Genomic DNA, 22,580 nt, shown 5'->3' with positions numbered 1-22,580 from the left:
AAAAGAATTTTGTCAATGAAAGGTTGAATTCTTTCCGAGGAAAGAATGTGGTGGAACGAGCGTAACTGTATATATTAACCAAAAAGTGACACGAGTTGACGACGACTTGATCTGCGGTTGAATAAGAAGTGTTAAAGAATATGTGAATAGACCGAAAAATGGGACGGGTTGGAAGCTTCAAATGAATCTTTGCAGTGGTATCTGAGAAGGGACAAGTGGTACAACGATGAGGAAGTGAAGTTGGACCTTATAATGAAGAAACCAGATGAAGCAAAGGGGACTTGCGGATTCTCTTTTAAAAGCGAGCGGCGGCAGATCTTAATTGTAGTTTGCGCGGTAAAGCCAGCTCTCGTGTGCGATGGAAAGGTTGCGATGCAGTCGTGACCGGGCCAGGCAAATGAAGGTAGTGGGGCTGCAATGAACGACGTGACCCTAAATTTGACCTTAAGTCCATGAAAAACATGACCCGACGGTTGACTCACCAACTTGGGATGTACAGAAAAAACACCCTTGGATCATTTCAACACGGGACAGGCCATTTTGTACGAGGCGGGGTTCTATGTTAAGTGGTTGAATGAATACGAGTAACAGGCTGGGCCTTGACAACCTCGTGTTCAGGAAAAGTTGGGAAAGAATCTGGACCAGTTGAACCACTTAGATGAGAAGGACCGCCACGTTGAAGAAAAGAGCGATAGATTGAATCTTACCTTGAGTCTATGAAAAGGAAGACCCAGTACTTAACTTACCAGTTTGCCGTGGACACTAACAGCGGATCGAACGCCTTGTCTTGAAGGTTTCAAACAGATTTGCTGCCTGTTCCTGTATCTCTCAAGCAGTTATAAATGATTTTACAACATCATTAATCCCGATGTTAGGCTGTTTATACCAGGAGAGAACTCTTACAAAGTCTTAGAAACGCTGAACAATCACATAAGACATATCTCAACTACAATTTCTGTTGCGGACCGAATCTTCATGTTCCTCTTCTTATGGTCTTACCTTTAATAGATACCCTTGATTTAGTTATGCTGTCAGAGTCTCCCAATCCAAACATTAATTTATGGATCAAAGTGATATGTTTGCATCGGGCTGTTGTGGGACTGTAAATCAGAACTGATCTGAATTGCGCGCAAAGGTGATTGAGAAAGGCAAGGAACAGGATTGACAAGAAGTTGAAGAAAGAGGACGACGATGTGTAGAGAATAACTGCAACTAAAACATGTTCGATGAAAGCCAAAAGATGAAGGGGACTTTGTAATAACGACTAATTCTCGTGACTGCTAGAGAGAAAAGAGAAAGAAGAAAAACCGAGTAGAACTTGCCAAGATGTCGGCGGTAAAGTCGGGCGGGCGTGATAGTCTTTTGATGATTAATGAGTTCTAACCGGAATGACTGTGGCGGAAACCTTGAAGTATAGGTTGATGAACTTGTGATTCGAATGGGGGACGTTGGGACTCTTGGCGATTCTTGGCGATGATGTGTGAAAGGACTGGGAGAGAAGTCGAAGCAAAGATAAGGCACTGAGGAGTTAGTTACGCTTCATCCTCTTGGAAGCATGGGCCAAAATGTTCTTGCGGGGACGACCAGGCCCCTTCCTTTTTTGCGGAGGGAAAGCTTCTTCGTCGTCCTCGTCGTCTTCTTGATCTGGAAAATCGTTGTTTTCATTGTTGGATTGACTGGCAATTGCCTTCTCCTTGCCCTTATAGGATTGTGTTGAACCAATATTGCTGCCAGAACCTGATGGTGTCGGCGTTGGCGTGAGGGGGGAAGAGTCACCCTTTTTGAAGGTAAACCTGTGTTGATTTGAAGGCAACGTTAGCATTTTATGTGAATAATTATTGAGATTGCGTACAATTTTCTTCCCCGGCCACCTGGAGTTGAGCCACCCGATAACATTTTGTTGGGAGAACGCGAATTTTGATGACCGCTGGTAACGCTTACTCCTCCGACCTTTGAAGACTTGGTTGAATGAAATGCGTGCGAGTTAAAGGAAGAGGAAAGACATACCAAGATGACAGGCATTTTTGCCTTGATGTCCCAGTCAACGAGATGACCGACGATGGACATCTCTCGTCCGAGAACGTAAAGAATGTGAGTCTTGACAAGGTTCTTTGATGCTGGAACAATATATTTGGATAAGAATGGTCGGTGACATCGGGCCTGCAGAAGAAATGTTAGCTAGAACTAATTTGGGCTTTGGTGATTGGTTATCTGAACTTACGACGGGGTCCCAGTCATTGTGCAAAAGAATGACCTCAAGCTGATTGTCTTCCCCCGCATGAGGGCTGGGAATCTCGTTTCTCTCAACGATGACACCTAAGCCAACAACGCCGGTCCGGTTGCTGAAATCGAGGCCAAGGTCTGATGCTTTACCGATCCGCATGATTGATTCTTGAGTATAGGTGATGGTAGGAGTACTGCCGTCGTTGAGGGCGATCATTCGTACTCCCGTCAAAGAATAAAGGACTCCTTCTTCCAAAGTGTTAGTGATTGCGGTATTAGTCATGAGTTTCACTTCGAAATCAATTTCTTTGTCGCCTGCGACACCAGCACATTGGAAAAAGGTCCCAGTGGTTACCAAACCGTACTGGTTGCCGCGCACTACATCGATTTCAGACTAAAAGAGGAAATGGAATCAACAGCTTGCGTCCTTGAAGAGGACAAACCAGAAGCTCACATCAGCTGTGGCCTCGAAGTGTCCAGAAAGAACGCTCGGATGATTGGAAGGTCTGGCAACCGACATGCTAGACGAGGTTAAATGAAAGGATGAGTGATTGGGTTGAGTCTATGTTGGGGTTGTTGGGCGATGTGGATGATGAGACAGATGAGGTGGTTGGAGGTCTTTAAATAAGTGAGAGATTTTCGAACTGGTGAGACTATGTTTCTCTCCCAGGAGAACTGGTATCAATGTAAACGTCAACACCGGCAAGAAGAATTGAAGTGGAGTAGCAAGGGTAAAGGTTTGAGGTGGCGGTAAGGGTCTAACGAGAAGAATAAATAAATTGGAAAACGAACTTGGCTTCATGTGGCAATGCTAGGGGGCAAGGCAAAGGTAGACGACCACATGAAAACAGAGCAAGAGTCGCGGGGTAGCAGATAATCGTTGGTGATAAGGGTCTGACAGTCTTGGAAGATAATTCAAGGGGAATAGTGGAAGGTTTGATGCGAAGGGTAGACCCGCTGTATTGACTGATGGACGAACCGTGGCGTGAACAACAGGCAGTTAAGACGACGGGTTGTCATAGGATTTGCGAAAAAGGGAGCCTGGCGATGACGACGAGTCGTCAGGGTTGAGTGTGAAGATGTAGATGCAGTTTGCGTTTCATGGGGTCTAGCTGAGTGTGCTCCCAGTGCGGGGTTTAACCGTTGTGAGGTGTGGGGTGAACTTGTTGCGTATCGTGTTGGAAAATTATGGAGTTCAAACACACTGTAAGGTCAATGAAGGTTCAGTATTGTCGGAATACCGTTAAAGGGTGAAATTGGAAAAAGAACAGGATCTGTACTAACTGGTGGGAGGGAGGGTGAGACGACCAGCAAGCAACCACTATGGGGACGACGATTCATCAGGGTCCAGTATCGTGATATATTGCGATTCGGTGTTTCAAGTAATCCGGATGAGGTGCCCTTGCGGTGGCGAGTGTCGACCGTTAGGGGTATGGGCGGAGCTTGAAGTGTTTCGTGATGGGCAAAAAATGTACGGGGGGAAAGGTTTTAGGATATGGACGGAGCTGGAGGCGTTTCGTGAGGGGGGAAGTATGGGCGAGCTGAAACGGTGTGTGCTCGTTGGGGGGGGAAAATTTTGGGCTGGGTGGAATATAAAAGAGGGGTCGAAGCGGCCAAGGGGAAAAGAAGCAAGCCCCGGTCTTGGCTTCTTTATGCCGTCGGGGTTTATTTACAATGGGGGCTCAATGGGAATAGGGGGTTTAAGACAGGTTAGCGGGATTCGCGCCAGTCTTGGGGGTCTCACTTTTACGGAAGTGACCCCCCCAAATACCAAGGGGGAAGCCATGCTCCAGGTTTCTGTAAAACACTTGTTTATTGAAACTTGGATAAAAGGCCAAATTGGCCCTATTTTGGCCTTTTCTTGCTCGTTATCTTGCCCAATATCTGTCGCTACGCACTCAGATCTAGTAACGGCCGTCGCGAAAAAAAAAACTCTTGGTGTGATATCGATATCGCACTGCCGTTACTGATAACAATAACGATAACGGCAAAAAACGTTACATTATTGTTACGTTACGTGTTACTGTAGCAATAACTACCCACCGTTGAATCACGCCATGTCATTGAGTTTGTGACCAATCCACACACCACAGAGGGTGTGCCAATTGTTGGTACACTTAGAGTAGAGATTGCCGAGTGGACCCGGGTACTCATGGCGGGTGCAGGTACCTGCGGTCATTTTGGGCAGATTGAGATACCCGGACTCGGACCCGGAACCCGTAGGGCGCGTACCGGCGGTACCCGTGGCGGGTATCATGGGACGTTATTCCACTGGTATCCTAGAACGTGTAGTTGTATGTACATATCAGTAGTTAGATTAATGGTGCGGTATGTGAAATTAATAGCACTTTTAAAAAAAAACCCTCTAGCCGGTCTATGCCGGCTTTGAGGGTGGTGTAACCTCTTGATGACCGTCTCAATGTCCGCTCTGTGCCGGAAACCAAGAGTGTATGCCCCCTTGGTGTCCAGCACATACCAGACATCAATAGGGCATACATACACCCTCCCAATGTACGCTCTGTGCCAGAAATCAAGAGTGTATGTCCCCTTGGTGTCCAGCACATACCGGACATCAAGAGGGAATACATACACCCTGCCAATGTCCGCTCTGTGCCGGACATCAAGAGTGTATGCCTCCTTGGTGTCCAGCATCTACCGGACATCAAGAGGGCATACATACACCCTCCCGATGTCCGCTCTGTGCCGGACATCAAGAGTGTACGCCCTCTCGGCGTCCAGCACATACCGGACATCAAGAGGGCATACATACACCCTCCCGATGTCCGCTCTGTGGCGGACATCAAGAGTGTATGTCCTCTTGGCGTCCAGCATGTGCTGGACACCAAGAGGGTTAGGTTAGCGGGGGCCATGATTGCTCTGGAAAAGGTTGTCCGCAACTGCTTGTCTCCAGACCTTTTGCAGCGGGTACCTGGATGGGTACCCGCCATCCAAAATTTACATACCCGGACCCGCAGGCAGGTACCCGCCAAGGGCTGGTGGGTACCCGCCCACGGATACCAGGTACCCACGGTGTGGTGTTCCATATGCGTGACAATGCCAAAAGCCCATTGCAGAGGTATTATAGTAGAGGGAGTGTGTAATACGGTGCGGGGGAAGAAGGGAAGAAGGAGCAAGATGGGAGGAGAGGCTTTGACCCCCAACATTGGGGATGGGACAGGTTAGACAGTGGATGCAGAGTATGTGGAAGAGGATGGAAGGTGGCTTGGTTGCATAGCAACACATGACATCATGCAGCACAGTACATGCATGAGAGGCTGTGTAGTTGAGATCCCCTGCAGCAATAATCCCTCATGAGGAGCTTCCCTGGGGTAAAAATCCCTCACCCTTCAATATATAAGGAGGCCCTTTCTCCCCTCATCAGAGTTTTGATCATCAGCCTACAGAGGTTTGGTCACATACGGTGGTTTAGTCAGCAGTGCGGTTATTAGCGGTATTAGTGGTTAGGTACAAGTAGCGTAGAAATTTAGTAGTAGTATTAGTGTTTTGGCAGTAGTAGAACCAAGCATAACACAACAACAAGTTCGCGTTAAACGGCATATTAGTAATGTGTAGTACGGGTATAACAAAGTAAGTATATTGCCTGCAAGCAAAGAAGTTATAACAGATTTGCTAGCCTGTTGAATCAAGTGATCTAGGTCTGATAGATATTACTATACAAAAGTAAGATCTATCTTGGAATCAGCCATATCTTTATAAATATTGATTACAAGACTCTTAGATATTTGCATAGTATTATTAGAGGGGCAGGTCTTTCAAACCACCTGTAAGTTGTAATAGCCTTTCAACCTATTAAGCAATTTATTTCCCCTCAGCGGATATTTCACCAAATTATATTTAGTGTCCCACACAAGTCCTACAACGGGCAATCTCTATACCAGATAATTCAGAGGTCAATTCACCGGGGGAGATATGTTCCCACTCCCCAGGGAGTGACTTACCGTAACTTTTTTCCATAAATTTGCTGGAGGCCTTTGGTAAAGAAATATTGAATAGGTATGAACAAGACTGGAAGTCAGCTTGAAATCAGTTGGAAATCATCCTGAAATAAACCATAAATTGCCAAGGAATAATCCAGAACTCATCTGGAATTCATCCAGAACTCATCCAAAATATAGGACTTTCTTGGCTCCATGACCAGTGTGTCCTTTTCATGGGGATGTGAAAGGCGCAGTATGTCATATTGTCCCCCTCATGTACTCGCGTACATCAGGGGGACAATTGGTGTCTCAACACAAAGTTTTTACTTTTCATGTGGCTGTGAAAGGCCCATCCTGTGATATTTCCACCTCAATGTACGCGCGTACATTAGGGTGACTATTAGCAAAGTGCAAAAAAGTTCACTTGCATGTGCACATGTGGATTTTGAAAAGCAAAAAAGACAAAAAATCACACAATCGTTTTTTTGAAGAGGCCAGGATATGTGGCCAAACTGGGGTGGCACTGCAATCCAACCTTGACTTACCTCAGACTTTCACCCCAATACAATAGTTTATCACCATTTTTTTAGCCAAATTCAAATTAATTACAGCATTTCCAAGAAAATGGGTTTCACTAATTTATACTGCAACATTACCACATTCCAAAATTCTAAACCAAATAATACCAAGTTGACTTTTAGTTTAGGCCCCGTTTGGCTGCCACGTTATACGTCATAAATGGTTGAATTTATGACGCGCGACCCCCGGGGGTTTCAAAGTTTTGGTGGCAACGGGGGGCGAACTTTGGGTCGCGGCGTCATAAATTCAACAATTTATGACGTATAACGCGGCAGCCAAACGGGGCCTTAATTTTGTACATGAGGGCATATAATGTGAATTACAAGAAACTCATTTTTTTACAGGAATTACATTCAAGAATGGAAATTTTGCTTTCCTATCCTTTGACATCATCAAACAGGGGAAATTGATGAGTTGGACTTGGGTGAAATATCATTTCATCATATTTTTTCCTCTAGTTGTACCTAGAAAACAAAAGAATTCTACACAACATTGTGTTGACTCCCAAATCAATTCTGACTGACTTTTGACTCACTTCTGCATCCACTTCAATTCATTTAGGGATGAGTTACTGATGCACATCAGGCTCACATCCAACCAAAACTCACATCAAATGTAGCTCTGGCACTCCCTGGGGAGTGGGAACATATCTCCCCTGGTGATTTAGAGAACAAAACTTGTAATTTTTATTCTAGAAACAAAGGGTCATTTCTAGAAATTTCATTGTTGAGATTATTGAGAAAAAACTCTCTATTTGAGGGGTTAGAGAGATTGTCAATATCTAAACTAAGACCTAATGGGGAATCACTACTCAGGGAGCTTTTAGGTAAGGATTTGTCTAATAAGGGCCTCTCCCTCTGGCTCTCCCGCTTCCATAGCCTCTCCTCACTCCTTGTGTGGCTCTCATTAGGTACTCTCCTATTTGTAGAACCCACTGAGTGTTTTCCGGTGGGTGTCTCCAGTTCCTCTCTGATCCTCTCCAATTGCCTTGAGTATGAGGGGGGTTGTGGTCTGCGTACCCGTGCGGCATGTGAGGATAATGGTATGGATTGTACCCGCCAAGTTGATAATGCGGGTTGGGGCGGAACAACTGAACCACCTCTTGCAGTATAGAAGCTGGTGGTGGCCTCATTTGTAGCGTCTGCAGCGGTGGTGGGGGTGGCAGCATTGGAGGACCGTGGTAGGTCTGGTTCTCTAGGCGCGGCTGTGGTTGCAGTGGTGGAAAAAACTCTTGATGGTTGGAGGGGGTAGGACCCTGGAACTCCTGCGCCATAGCTTGTTTTTGAAAGCCCGTAGGTTCTGGCGTCGGTGTGGCTAGTATAGGCTGCTGACTGGCATGTGGCACTATGGCTAGTTGCGAAGGAGGTCGGATTATCTGCGCCGTCGAGTTTGACGGCTTGTTGCCTTTGTTCTGAGTCATTAAGGAGGCCTCCAGACTGTTGAGCTTGTCTCTGGAGATCCACTCCTGACAAAGGTGGATGGCGTCGTTCTTCCCAACTAGTTCTATTATCATTTCTTGAGTCAGAGAAGCTTGGGAGAGGAGAAGCCTCATAGTTAGCGTATTCTGCGCTTCCCGGGCGCGGAAAAACAGGTTGAATTGCTTGTTGAACATGCTGATGAGGCTGGATAGTTCCTCCTCTTCTGGGATAAGATCCATCGGGCCAAAGGACGCCTCCCGTCAAGGGTTCTGAGTGTACGGAAGGCGGGCTAGATTGCGCAACGCCGTGGGTCTCATACCCTCTGGGTTGGTAGGCTGAGAGGGCGGTTGAATCCTCTGAGGATAGCTCGCCGTTATATCCAGCTTTTCCCTGTTGTTGAAATGTTGTAATCCTCAGTGGTCAAAATCAACACATCAGGCATGGACTTGGTAGCCTACACTACAGGCATGTAGCTGTCGCTGCGGGATGCAGCGTCACCCTGTTGTTGCAAGCCCGCGTGACTGCGCAAGTAGGCGCAGTCACTGCGGCCGCGACCCCAATTGCAACGTCAGGTGACGCTGCGGGCCGCAACAACACCTATTTGCCCGTAGTGCTAGTTGGTAAAGGCAGCACTTCTAGTATAGTGTCTTAGCTTCAAGCTAAGGTCGCTGGTTCAAATCCTGCCCAAGTCAATAATTTTCTGCTAAGCGTCTGCAAAATGCATTGTTAGTTTTAACACCTGTCTATTGGGCGCGGAACTGGAGTGGATCTACTCGACGCTAGAGCTATAGACGTCTCTCTTGGATGGTATAGCGCCGGAGGGATCCCGGTATCTGGTGGGATTGGCTCATCCTTTGGGAGCTTGAGGAAGTCCTCCTGCAAAGGCGGCAAGGCTGACTTTAGCTCTTCGAAGCCGTTCCTCTGCGGCGGGGCTGAGGCTGTAGCAGAGGTGCTGTTCTGCTGAGAGGTCTCTGCCATTTCTGAGGTGGGGAGGCATTGTTGTAAGATTTTTGGGAAGAGGAATATGGAGAATGTAAAGGAAAAAGTTTGTAGATCCTAATTACCTGGATCTTTAGACTTTTTAGACAGTCTAGTACTTCTACACGTAGTAGCAAGGGTTTTTTTCTTGATTTCTTTTGTGCTAGATTTCGGAGAAGGTTTAGAAGTCCAATCAGAGATGTTAACCGCTGCAGTGACCTTTCTGCGACGGACTTTTGGAGCTTTAGTTGTAGCTATAGGGCTCCAAGTGTCACTACTAATCCAGTTGCCGTTTTGCGGATTTGCTACGCGCTTATTGTTGTAGTTTTTGTCTTCTGCGCTGTCCTGCGCTGTTGAGAATTTTTTTGCGGCGACTGGAGGCATTTTTAGTTAAGAAGGAGAAGAATCTTTTGAGCTTACTCTGTTTTTCTCTATCTCTTCTTGATCCAAAGATATAGAGGATTCCGGTGACGATAAGTCCGATGAAGGGATAAATAGATTTGCGGAAGAGTTGCAATTCTGCACTTTCAGCAGTACACAGGACGTATTTTTTTTTCAAGGGTTCAGTTAGGGATTTTATTGATTTAGAGTCAGTTTAAAATGTCTTTGAGAGAATTTTGACGTCAGTAGGATATGTAGAAAAATGTTTAAGTGAATTTTTGAGATTTTTATGAATTTTTTGTTTGATTTAATCAGGATGATCAGTCCTTGGCTTTAAGCACTCTAGAATTATGAAAAATGTGAGCAATTTTCCCAATGAGGCCCTTAATTGTGAGCCTGAGTCTCTATAGTGACAGCAGGACACAAGAAAATGGGGGGCAATATTTGGATTTCTTTTGATAAAGAAAATACAAATATAAGAGAGAGAGAGAGAAAGAGAGAGAGAAAATGAGAAGATTCAAGATAAACAGATATTCAAGGTTATTCTGGTGGGTAATAAATTCCACTGGCAATACTACCTCCTTAAGGGAGGGCTGCCAAGCTGTGCTAGAGAGTGCTACAGCCTCCTCTCACCAAAGAAATGTGGAGGGCTTCTGGATTAGACAAGTTTAATCCAGCCAAAATATTTTAGCTTCCTTCTGGATAGTCAAGGTTCTTTAAAGGGAAAACTATGTGGTTTGTTTCTTACAAAAACCACAGAAAAAGAAGGATATAAAGCAGCAGAATCTTTTGGTTGATGATATCAAAACAGGTGCAGACCTGTGATCAAAGATGGGGCAAAGGCCAGCAAAAGAATAGCAATCAAGCAGACACAGAGTAGTACCTCTGAGTCTGAGATAAACAAGTTTCAGTGAAAGAGGTTACTTACTGTCAATATCCTAGGTGCCTGTGACGGTAGGTATACTGGGAGCGTGGTAATCTCTTTGGTGGTCATCCTAGGGTTATCTGAGGTGTGATTCTGGTGTGATGAATTCTATAGATCCTCCTCAGGCAAGGGGGATCCTGCCTTCAAAAAGTTTCACAGTTTGCTTATGTAATTACATATGTACATGTGATTTGGTGCGCCTGGTAGCGCTGACACGTCACAACTGCGCATGCGCGCCACAACTCAAGAACTCAGGGAAGGAGTAGAGTTACAAAGAAATGGTAAGTTGTAACTAAGGTTAAAATTGCATGGGGAAACAGAATATGAAGTCAAACCAAGGTTATATCTTAAGATGAAAAAGATAAGAAGTAATTCATATGTAAAAAGGTAGAAAAGGCAGTTTTTAGGTCAGCAGTGTTGACTCTAAGGCTGACATTGCTTCACATGGTTTACAGATAAACACCAGTTCAAAATAAACAGTGACTAAGCTTTTGATCAGTTCAACATAGGTTAGGTTACAGTCAAAATCCTCATGGGTTTGAAAATGAACAGAGGTTATGGGTGATCTGAAATATACACCAGTACATAAATTGGATAAAATTACAGCCAGGAACTCTCTGGAAAGTGCCACAGATTCCTCCCTGGTGAGGCTCACGGCTCACCAGGTAATGGTGTACAAACCACGCCAGAATTTCACTGCTGTCTGGCATATGGAGCAAGAAGATAAGGACCTTCTCTTTGTCGGAGATTGATCTTCCATTCTTAAGGAGCCCATTCATCAGCAACTCTTCAACAAGATTTTTGAACGTGGCTTGTTCCATTTGAGTTAACTCACGGAAAAGCTCTGGTCTGACTTCTTTGAGTAGGAAGCGAGTATACCTTGCTTGTCCGCCATCACCATAGTATGGTTCATATGTATTCCAAATGCTTGCAAGGTATTTGCAAGCAAACCCGGTGGCGGCGACTGAAATCAAGAAATGTAACTGAAACATTGTTGCCGTTAGCGCAACAATAATGGCAACAATTAAGTTACGTTGCCTGTTACTTTTAGTTACGGATAATGTAACTTCCTGTTGTTGGGTAAGCTGAGTGCAAGTAGTCTGCTGAGGGAAATTAAAACTGGGGGGAGGAGAGCCTCCTTAAATAGACAAGAGTGCAAGATTTTAGCTCCAGGGGAACAAGAGAATGAGGGGTTTTAGCTGCCCTGAAGGCTACAATGAGGTATTTTGGCTGGTGGTTGACAGGTCACATGAGGTCATGATGTCATATGAGGGAATTTAGCTAGTGAGAGATAGGAGGTGAGATGGTTTAGCTGGCCTGGCCTGTTGAATGATGTCATCTGCAAGCTGCATGGGGGGTTTTTGCTATCTTGACACCTGCATGATCCTGCATGATGTCATCTGTCAACTGTCAGACTGCAGCCCCTATTACACTAGTCTGCATGCACCTGCATAAGACTGCATTAGACTGCATAAGCCTGCATCAAGTGTGCATAACACTGCAGGACACTGCATGACATGTGCATAGCACAATGTAATGAGTGCAGCTGATGAGGTAACGTACATGTAAAGGGCAGACAAGCTGTCAGAGTGGTCCATGTAACAGATTACATGGTCCTGGGTAAGTGTGGTTCATGTAACAGATTACATGACCTGAGTATGGTGTTTTTTGTGTATGTAACTGACTGATGGTGTCTTGAAGGGGTTGTAACTTGTGATCCAGAGGGGTGTAAGGTGTGTTGTCCATGGTGTCCTGTGTAGTTTTGGCCGTAGAATCCAGTGGTGCGGCCTCATTGGTTGACTTGAGAGTGTACATATGAGAAAAAAAGGGAAATTTTGAAATGGGCAAGATGGGTAACCACAAAGCATACCACACCGGCTTTGTTGGGGCGTTCTGGGGTCCTATTTACTCTTGCTTAGTCCAAATTTTACTCCCGGGAGGAGTTTAGTCTGACTGAATCGGATCCAATGCGGTTGCCGAGGAGGATTAGTTACGCTAATCCCTCCTTAATCCGCGGCCGATGCGGATGCTCTTTTAGACTCAGGTGCTAAGTTTGGCTGCCGTTGGTCCTGGGGCAGCCTGACCTTCCCAATGTCCGCTGTGCACTTTCTGCAGGGGCAGATGAGGGGCAGCCAACCTCCAAGTGCACCCGTATTCCCGGAAGGAGTATCCAAGCAAGCTTAACTAAGCCTCTCCGAGGAGGCACAAAGAGTCTCCAAAGGAGAGGCTTAGGACTAATGTCCCATACTTGGCCTGAGGCTGACGGGTTTTTTCAATGAAAATGAGTGACTTTGTGTTTCTACAGCTTGGTATCACCTCATAATCCAAATCCTGATGTCTCGCCCTTGATCTCAGCTGTCTTGTGCATGTTTGTGCAAGTAAATTCACCATGAACTGGCCGCGCAGCAGCCATTCTTGTGAGGGCATTTTCTGGGCATTGTGGAAGACCCGCCCAGGTCACGTTCAGACACTTTCTCTCCGTTTCAGCCTTGCAAGGCCTTGCAAGCCACGCTTTTACAACAATTTTTTTTCCAAGGGATGGGCCGGGTAGTTGTTGTGACATCAGCATATGTAGAATCTAATGGTGCCAGGGGCTGTGAAGAAATCCAATGGGTATATGGAGGACCCAGGAAAGCCCCTATGGAATACAGTAACAAAAATGTATGAATTTTTGGTCAAAAAACAAAAAACATAGGCACCCCACAATGTATGAATGGGAAATTTGGCGGATAAGGTAATCACCCCAATTGTATGAAGTTTTTTGGGGGACAAGGGGGGTAGTAACCAAAAATGTATGAGAATGAGGATATGATGCCAGGGTTTTTTTTGCACCCCCCTATATTGGTCCAGCTCTTCCTGTATCAGCCACATATCCCGATTGCGGCTGGTTTCTACACTTCCTTGCCGAGTTCCAGGATTTTTGTGCATCTTGAAGTAGCACATCTGCACTATTTATTCCCAGTCACCAAAGGCTTAAATATTACGGATGCTGGTGGGAATTGTGTATCCATCTCCCAGAGATTACATTCTCTTCTTCTTACAATGTATCAAATTTATTTTCTAGAACACTGGTAGAACAAATTTTTGAAGATAAAAGCTCTCAAAAAAAGCAATACATAAAAATGTTGATGAAGAGTAACAATCAGGCCCCGTTTGGACGCCCGGTGTGATATGATAAATTGCATCATAATATACATACCACCCAATGTGCAATCCAACGGTAATAAAGCCAATCAAGAAATGATTAGATTTATAACATGGCTGTTTGGCGCATCCACTCCAGAATAATGTTCGAGTCCATTTATAACAGGCTGTTTGGAGAGCAGAAAGTATCATACATGTACACACACCTAGTACACATCTCGATGACCTGTTCAACTGGTTATCCGGAGGAGTAACACCCTCTCGATGACCGGTCATCTGGTCATCAAAAAGGACTTCACCTCTCAATGACCGGTCAACCGGTCATCAAAGAGGACCTAACCTCTGGATGAACGGTTCGGCCGGCCATCCAGAGGAGTTCACCTCTTGATGACTGGTTGATTGGTCATCAAGAGGTCAAGTCCTCTTTGATGAACGGTCCATCAAGAGCGTTCAGCTCTGACCGGCCATCCAGAGGAATTCAGCTCTTGATGACCGGTTGATCGGTCATCAAGAGCTGAACTCCTCTTTGATGAACGGTCCATCAGGAACGTCTCTTGGTCCATCAAGAACGTTCACCTCTCTCAATGTCCGGTTGATCGGACATCGAGAGATGAACTCCTCTCAATGACCAGTCAAACGGACATCGAGAGAGGTGAACTCCTCTCGATGACCGGTCACCCAGACATTGAGAGAGCTGAACTCCTCTTGATGACCGGTCGACCGGACATCGAGAGAGCTGAACTCCTCTCAATCATCCGGTCATTGAGAGGAGCCCACCTCTCAATGTCCGATCACCCGGTCATCGAGAGCTGAACTCCTCTGGATGGCCGGTCGAACCGGTCATCTAGAGGAGTTCAGCTCCTGATGATTGGTTGAACCGGTCGTCCAGAGGGCTTCAGCTCCTGATGACCGGTTGACCGTTCATCAAGAGCTGAACTCCTCTCGATGACCGGTCAACTGGTCATGAGGACACAACCTCTCGATGACCTGTTGACTGGTCATCGAGAGGTGAAGCGGTTGACTGGCCATCAAAGAGGACACACCCTCTCGATGACCGGTCAACCAGACTCCCAAGGTTATGTCCTCTTTGATGACCGGTTGACCAATCATCAAGAGGGTCTGTCCTCTTCAATGACCGGTTGGCCGGTCATCAAGAGGGTGTGTCCTCTTTGATGACTGGTTGAACCGGTGATCATTGAGAGGTGAAGTCCTCTGGATGGCTGGTCAGAACGGTCATCCAGAGGTTGTGTCTGGATGGCCGGTCCAACCGGTCATCCAGAGGTTGTGTCCTCTTCGATGATTGGTTGACCAGTCATCAAGAGGTTGTGTCCTTCTTGATGACCAGATGATCAGTCATTGAGAGGTGCAGCTTGATGACTGGGGGGTGAGTACATATGTAGTCACCAATATATCACCCGGAAATAGAGGTCCTGACCTCTATTTCCAAAATGGCGGGGGTGATATTTTTTCGGTGATGTGGGGTAATGCATTTTATAATATCATTGGCAGCCCCAAACACCAAATAAACAGGTGTGATACCCCGGGCGCCCCCCGTTATAAAATGCCCAATTTATCATATCAAATCGCGCGGCCAAACGGGGCCTCAGTTGTTGATGATAGTCTATGCAGTTTTCTACTTGAATATGAAATTTAAAATATCTTCTTCTTCCATTTTTTACCTTTGTCACTGCTCCTCTGGGTATGTAGCAGAAATGGCTACTCAAAAAAGTATTTCTGGGGGTATTTCTTCACACCCACGGCAAAAAAAAACGTAAGCACAAAATTTGCATGAATTTTTTGAAAAAGCTCTGCACCTATGCACAAAACGTGTATGAATGGGCTCCAAAAATGTATGAATTTTTCAAAAATCTTGGAATTTAGGTTACTGTGTTCCGTAGGGGCTTTCCAGGGTCCTGTATACGGTGATAAGGGGGTCAGAAGGGATTTTTGGCTGTCTCCCGCAAGCGGGCGCAAGCGGGAGGGTGCCCGCGGGGGGCGGGACTATCCAAGTGCGCCGAGGCCGCACATACCAGCCAGCAACCACGCAGAAGATGCAGCTGATGCAGGGCTACCGCGAGCGCAAGGACCGCGAGCGCCGGACGATCCAGGACCGCTACGCCATCCTCGGCTTCATCTCCTCGGGCACCTACGGGAAAGTGTACAAGGCCCGGCCGAGGGACGCCCCGGGCGCGGCGGTGGCCATCAAGAAGTTCAAGCCAGGTCAGCAGAAACATCCCCAGAGAAGACGGACGCTGACGGGGAGGAACACACACACGTTGCAGACCGCGACGGCGAGGCGAGCTACACCGGGATCAGCCAGAGCGCGTGCCGCGAGATCATGGTCTGTGCACGCCCTCTCTCTCTTGCTGGGGTCCCGCCGGCTGACTTCTCGCTGGCCAGCTGAACCGCGAGATCGGGCACGAGAACCTGACGGCGCTGCAGGAAGTGATGCTGCAGGACAAGGCGATCTACCTGGTGTTCGAGTACTGCGAGCACGACTTCCTCGTACGCTCCTCCCCCCCTTCTCCCGTGCACACACACACAAGACTGACGGCCGGGCAACACGGGCAGCAAATCATCCACCACCACTCCCAGACCCGCTCGGCGATCCCCGAGCCGACGCTCAAGGCGCTGCTGTTCCAGCTGCTCAACGGGCTGGCCTATCTGCATGCCAACTGGATCGTCCATCGGGACCTGAAGCCGGCCAACATCCTCGTCACCGAGCGGGGCGTGGTGAAGATCGGTACGCGCGCTCTCTTTCCCTCCTCGGAAGACGCTAGCTGATGGTGGGGGGGGGGACAGGCGACCTGGGCCTGGCGCGCAGCTTCCACTCGCCCATCCAGTCGCTGTACGCCTCCGACAAGGTCGTCGTCACCATCTGGTACCGCGCGCCCGAGCTGCTCCTCGGCGCGCGCCACTACTCGCCCGCCATCGACGTCTGGTCCGTCGGCTGCATCCTCGGCGAGCTGCTTTGTCTGCGCCCCATCTTCAAGGGCGACGAGGCCAAGCCCGAGCCCCACCACGCCTCCAAGAAAGCCGCCGCCTCCGGCGTCCCGTTCCAGAAAGACCAGCTCGCCAAGATCTTCGACGTCCTCGGAACGCCCTCCAGTTGAGCCCCTCTCCCTCACTACATATCGGCACAGGAGAGACACTGATGCAGTTGGCCGGGTGGAAGAGGAAGAGTGGCCGTCGATCGTCCATCTGCCCGAATACGCCCACATGGCCCGCTTCGACAAGTAAGCGTCCCGCTCTCTCTCTTCGGGCTGGAGAAGGAGACTGAAAACGGTGTGGGGGAACACAGGACGCCGAGCGGGCTGCGACACTGGTACATGGGCAAGACGGCCGTCCACGCGCGGACGGCGGGGGGCGGGGGCGGGCAACAGGAAGGGTTTCAGCTGATGAGCGGGCTGTTGCGGTTCGAGCCTGCGCGCCGGCTGACGGCGCACGAGGCCCTGGGCCACGCGTACTTCACACGCGCCGCGCCGCTGCCCGGCGCCGACTGCTTCGCCCCGCCCGGCCCCGGCGCCGCGCCCAACAAGTACCCCCAGAGGAGGGTCTCCCCCGACGACGCCGACCCCATCATGGCCGCCGACGCCTTCAGACGCCCCAGACCCGACCTCCCCATCCACAGACTCTCCGCCACCTCCGTCTCCCGCGCCTCGTCGGCCACCAACTGTCCCAGCAGACCCGCCAGCTCCAAGCGGCCCCGCTACGACTAAAAACACGATTTTCACTTGTATTACTAGAAGACGAATGAGAACAACAGCTCCTGCGTGCGAGATGGTCACTTGTGTGTGCGCGCCCGTTTGGAAGGCTTCGCGTGCTTGTCCTTCTTGAGCGCGGCGACCAGCTGGTCGACCGACCGAGCCTGGGGCTCCTGCGTTGGCCGGCTTGAAGAAGCGTCCCCGTGGATGGCAGCGGGCGTCGCCGCGGGGAGCCGGGCGCGCTTGGCGCGGACGGCATGGAGCAAGTGGGCCATGCTGTTCGTCTTCGGGAACCTGGGTCATCATCATCCGGGTCAGCCAAAACAGCACATACACGAGAGAAGGGGGCCGACTGACTGGGGCGTGGAGGGGTCGATGGCGAACTCGGGGTCGTGAGCAATCGCGTCGACGAACCGGCGGTCGTCGGTGTCGACGACGAACCGGTCCTGCTCGGCCTGGCCGCCCGGCGTCCGCTTCCGCTGCCGGCCCTTCGCGGCCGCCGCTTTCTCTTGTTTGCGGATGTGGGCCAGGTCGAAGTGGCGCTCGTCTCCCTGCGCGGACAGGTCCGGGAGCCCGAGCAGGGCGAGCTCGTCTGCCCGGACGGCCTCTTCTGCGGCGGCCTCTTCTGCGGAGGCCTCGTCTGCGGAGGCTTCGTCTGCGGAGGAGGAGTCGGGGGAGGAGGAGTCGGGGGACGGGGGCCGGTCGACGAAGCCGGGCTTGAAGGAGATCTCGAGCTCCTGGTGCTGGTCGAGGGTCGCTGCGGGGCGGGCATCGAGGCCGAGGACGGCGCGCAGCTGGCGCCTGCCCTGGGGCGGCCGCTCCTCGTCCTCCTCCTCCTCGTCGGCACTGGAAGGGGGGGCGATGAAGCGGGCGAAGTCGAGCTGGTCGAGCTCCTCCTGGGCCAGTTTCTGGGTGTTGAGCCGGGTGTACTTGGTCCGCAGGGGGTCCTCGCTGTCCCAGGTGAGCTTGACCTTGGAGTGGCGCAGCACCTGTGACCTCCGCTGATCAGTGGCTGAGGGGGTCTGTGGGGGGAGGGGGAAAGAGGGGGACGTACGTCGGTGCTGAAGTCGACGGGCGTGTAGTCGGCGGCGTCGGCCGAGCATTCGTCCCACAGATCGGCCTCCTCGAAGGCCATGTCCTCGGGCACATAGCTGTGTGGGTCTGCGTCAGTGGGGTGGAGCAGTGGGTGTGGGGTAGGGGACGGACCTGAGGTCGAAGAGGTTGGCGGTGCGCTCGAACTCGGTGCCGTCGATCTGCCGGAACAGGTGCTGGGCGGTGGCGGGTTGGTCGAGCTCGACGACGGCGTAGAAGTAGCGCAGTCTGTCGAGCTGGTACTGGCGGAGGGCCCGGTCGTCGAACTCTGCCCCGCGGTCCTCGTCCACCACCCCCTCCTCCCCGTCGTCGTCGTTGGTTTGCGGCGGGGCGAAGATCTCGCGGGGCGGGCCGAGCTCGTCCTCGCGCGCCATCCGCGCCTTGCCGAACGCGCTCTTGTACACCCGCACCCGCTCCACCCGGCCCGGCTCGTCGGGGCCGGCGAGCAGGGACGCGAAGACCTTGTAGAGGTCGAGTGCGTTCAGGTTGTCCCAGTCCATGTTCACGGCGGCGATCCGGCGGGTGGGTGCGATCTGCTGCTCCTCCTCCTCTTGTTCTTCTTCGGCTGGGTGCTCGGTGAGGTCGATGTCTTGGTCTTGGCGGGGGCCGCCGAGCTCGACATCCTGCTCCGAGTCTTCTGATTCTTCTTCTTCCTGTTCTTCGTCTGAGCTTTCGAGGAGCACTCGGCCTCGGGCGTAGTCGACTAGTGTCGGTGTCTCTGCTGCTGCTGGTGGGGTGAGTCAGTCCGTTTCTTTGGTGTTGTGGGGGGGGGGGGGGGTGGTTGTTTACCTTTTGGTGCTGCAGTGAATCTGCTGTCTGGCTGTGTTGTTGTTGTTTGCCTGTTTTTCTTGGCTGGTTTGATGAATCGGGGGTCGTTCTGGAGTGTGCTGAATCGGGCGTCGTTCATCGTGGGCTGGGGCTGGGGGTATGCAGAGTGAGTGGGCTTTTTTTGTGGGGGGCGGGGTGCGCGGATGGCGGATGGCAGCGCGGAGACCCATATGCATATGGCGGGTATGCAAAATGCACCAGAAACCAAACCATCCGCGGCCTGCCTGCCCAGAAGTATCCGCCACCCACTCCCACCACCATGTCAGCAGCAAAACACACCCAGCTCACCCTCCGCTCAGACTACCGCCCAGCGACCATCACCGCCATCACATCCTCCCCCGCCACATGGAAGCCAGCCCCCGCACAGCGCGCCACCATCGCAATCGGACGCGCAAACGGAGACATCGAGCTCTGGATCTGGCCCACCAGCAGCCCGCCCTCGCTCCACCGCACCCTGCCCGGACACCTCAGCAGACAGACCCCCGCCAAGGTCGAGCATCTGCTCTTCACCCACCAGTTCATCGCCGACCAGGACGAGCCGGATGACCGCGCGCTGGCCAGCACCCCGCCCAGGCTGCTCGGCACCAACGGCGCAGACGAGCTGCTCGAGTGGGACTGGCAAGGCCCACGCCCCGGCACCATCAAGGTACATCCACACACACACACACAACCACACAACCACAACCACAACCACAACCACAACCACAACCACACTGACCTGCTTCTGTCCAGCGCACCCTGCCCATGCCCCCCGCCGTCGCCATCTGGTCCCTCGCACCCTCCCCCGCACACACTAGGCTGGCCATCGGCTGCGACGACGGCGCCATCCGCATCGCCGCCATCGCCCACAACCAGCTCGAGCTCATCCGCAAGCTCGACCCCTGCAACACCCGCCTCCTCAGCCTCGCCTGGGGCTTCCCACCCCCCGAAACTCCCCTCCCGCTCCAGGAACCCCCCGACTCGCAGCTCTTCCTCGTCGCCGGCGGCGCCGACTCCAGTCTGCGCAAGTGGGCCGCAGGCTCCGGCCGCTGTCTCAACCGGATGACCGTCGAGAAACTCCAGGGCGAACACACTCTCGTCTGGACCGTCGCCGTCCTCAAGTCAGTTTCCTCTTTTCCTCTCTCTCTCTACCCCAGCCGCCTCTGAAAACATCTCTCTTTCTTCCTAGTGGCACGATCATCTCCGGCGACTCGGTCGGCAATGTCCATTTCTGGGACGCCAAGTCGTGTGTCCGCCGCCAGACCATCCGCGCCCATCGCGCCGACATCCTCTGCATGGTGCCCTCCCCCGACGGCTGCTCGCTGTTCACCTCGGGCGTCGACCAGAAGACCTGCCAGCTCACCCTCCACATCCAATCCCACCCCGCCAGCAGCAACAAGACCGACCAGTCGCGCTGGCTGCTGGCCGCCTCCCGCCGCCTCCACTCCCACGACGTCCGCGCACTCGACTCCTCGCCCCCCTACAACCCGCTCCTCACCGCCCCCCAGGACCTCGTCCCCGTCCTCCTCTCCGGCGGCCTCGACATGTCCCTCGTCCTCTGTCCCGCCGCTACCCTCTCCTCCGCCCACAAACTCCGCCAGCTGGCCAACCCGGTCTCCGACTCCTCCTCCGTCGCCTTCGCCGACGCCCTCATGCGCAAGATCTCCTACGCCACCACCCGCGACCCCGTCGCCGCCCTCAGCCCCCTCGCCCGCCTCCTCGTCTCCCGCAACGCCACACAGATCTCCATCTGGAGGCTCCGGCCCCAGCCCGCTGCTGCCGATCATCCGCCCGAGCCTCGGCCCCCCCGGAAGAAGAAGGCGGCCGCCCAGCGCCCGGACGACCCGGAGGCCGCGTGGACGAAGGTGGTCGAGATGGACCTCAAGGTCCGTCTCTCTCTCTTTGACACACTCATCTCACCAAGCTGACGGTTGACGTACCGCAGTGTCGGACGAACCTGGTCGCCTCGGCGATCTCGCCCGACGGGCGCTGGCTGGCGGTCTCAGATCTGTACGAAGCCAAGCTGTTCGCGCTCGTCGAGGCGGCGGGGGGGATGCTGCAGCCGCGGCGGGTGAAGGCCTTCGAGGCCTTCGCGGGCCTCGCCAAGGGCGCGCCCAAGCAGGGCGCACGCTCCATCGAGTTCTCGCCGGACTCCACCAGGCTCGTCCTCGCCGCCAGCCTCTCCTCCGACATCGTCCTCCTCGACCTCGCCGCTCCCGACTCCGCCAGGCCCCAGGTCGCCACCCTCGCCGTCTTCCCCCTCCGCCCGCCTCCCCTCGACTGTCTTGGAAACCAGGCCGGGCCCCATACTCCCCTCATCACACCCCACGCTTCCTCCTCCTACATCCTCAAAATCGCCGTCAGTCCTGACGGCCAGTGGCTCGCAACCGCGGACTCGCAGAAGACGCTGCGCGTGTACAACTTGGACGCCATGAAGGTGTGTGTGTGTGTGTCTTTCTCTGTTTGTGTCAGGGGGGAAGAGACTGACGAGCGAGGGGGTGTTTTTTTGCAGCCCCATTGTTCCCTGACGATGCCCGAGGCAGAAGTGACATGCATGGCCTTCCCGGCACCGACGCCGTCGACGGTCGTCGTCGGCTTCGCGACCAATGCGCTCTACGTGGTCGACGTGGAGACCCGGATGGTGCCCGGGTGGGCGACCGACCTGGGCGGGCGGCTGGCGCGCGAAGGCCTCCGCGAGCTGCGCGAGCCCGTCCTGGGGCTCGAGTTCGCCCCGCTCCTGCCCGGGCCTGGGCCGCCGACGCTGCATGCCCGGCTCTGGGGCGTCTCCTGGATCGCCGCCGTCGTCGTGCCCCTCCCCTTGGACCTTCCCACGCCTCTGCGCTCGCTCTCCCCGCCCTCCCCGCCGCCCGCTAAGAAACGCCGCACCGACTCGCCCCCCGACGCCGTCCCCCCCTCCGTCCGGCTCGCTAGGAACCTCCACAACGTCCTCCGCGTCGCCTTCCTCGACGGGCCCCACACCTCCCTCGTCCTCCTTAGACCCTTCTTCGACCTCCTCCATGCCCCCCAGGCCGCCCTGCCCCCCGTCTGGCAGCGCACCGGCGCGTACGGCACTTGACCCTTTCAAGACCCGCTCCCTCCCCTTTCCCTTGCGTCTCCTCCGCTCCCGCCCCTCCCGTTGTCCATCCTCCAAGCCCTGTCTCGTCTCTCTTTCCCTAATGCTTATGTCTCTGTGCACAGAGTGTCTTTGGGTGTGGATGGGAGTGTGTAGCTCGAGACGGCTGCATGACCCGAGCGGTGCGGATGGCCGCTGGGCCCTGCCACTCGCAGAAGCCCGCGTCGTGTCTGGTCGCCAGCGAGGCAGTGAGCCTGTGGCCCCATCGTCGTCCCGTCCTGTCCGTTCGCCCCCCTGGAGTCTGGCACGCCCATCCGT

The 22,580-nt window shown here is 52.4% G+C and overlaps 4 protein-coding genes across 4 annotated transcripts; 2 read left to right on the top strand and 2 right to left on the bottom strand.

Annotated features, from left to right (window-relative positions):
• Positions 1–295: 295 nt before the first annotated feature.
• PtA15_4A633 (uncharacterized protein) lies at positions 296–463 on the bottom strand (the record flags this gene model as incomplete). The annotated part of the gene is made up of 1 exon (XM_053168537.1): positions 296–463. One exon carries the CDS (start codon positions 461–463, stop codon positions 296–298), a length of 168 nt encoding a protein of 55 aa, XP_053019736.1.
• Positions 464–15,637: 15,174 nt separating this feature from the next.
• Positions 15,638–17,305, top strand: PtA15_4A632 (uncharacterized protein; the record flags this gene model as incomplete). Its single annotated transcript, XM_053168536.1, has 8 exons — positions 15,638–15,806; positions 15,869–15,927; positions 15,987–16,091; positions 16,158–16,329; positions 16,389–16,694; positions 16,762–16,822; positions 16,888–17,049; positions 17,137–17,305. The coding sequence occupies 8 exons, from the start codon at positions 15,638–15,640 to the stop codon at positions 17,303–17,305; spliced, it is 1,203 nt and encodes a 400-aa protein (XP_053019735.1).
• A 65-nt stretch (positions 17,306–17,370) lies between these two features.
• PtA15_4A631 (uncharacterized protein) lies at positions 17,371–19,289 on the bottom strand (the record flags this gene model as incomplete). The annotated part of the gene is made up of 6 exons (XM_053168535.1): positions 17,371–17,584; positions 17,648–18,279; positions 18,345–18,441; positions 18,497–19,008; positions 19,066–19,106; positions 19,172–19,289. The coding sequence occupies 6 exons, from the start codon at positions 19,287–19,289 to the stop codon at positions 17,371–17,373; spliced, it is 1,614 nt and encodes a 537-aa protein (XP_053019734.1).
• A 180-nt stretch (positions 19,290–19,469) lies between these two features.
• Positions 19,470–22,265, top strand: PtA15_4A630 (uncharacterized protein; the record flags this gene model as incomplete). Its single annotated transcript, XM_053168534.1, has 4 exons — positions 19,470–19,819; positions 20,008–20,310; positions 20,379–21,075; positions 21,135–22,265. The coding sequence occupies 4 exons, from the start codon at positions 19,470–19,472 to the stop codon at positions 22,263–22,265; spliced, it is 2,481 nt and encodes an 826-aa protein (XP_053019733.1).
• Positions 22,266–22,580: the final 315 nt, after the last annotated feature.

Source organism: Puccinia triticina, chromosome 4A (genome assembly GCF_026914185.1).
Source record: "Puccinia triticina chromosome 4A, complete sequence".
Classification (NCBI taxonomy): domain Eukaryota; kingdom Fungi; phylum Basidiomycota; class Pucciniomycetes; order Pucciniales; family Pucciniaceae; genus Puccinia; species Puccinia triticina.
The sequence above is the reverse complement of the archived record's forward strand: the minus strand, read 5'-3'. Positions and strand labels throughout refer to the sequence as shown.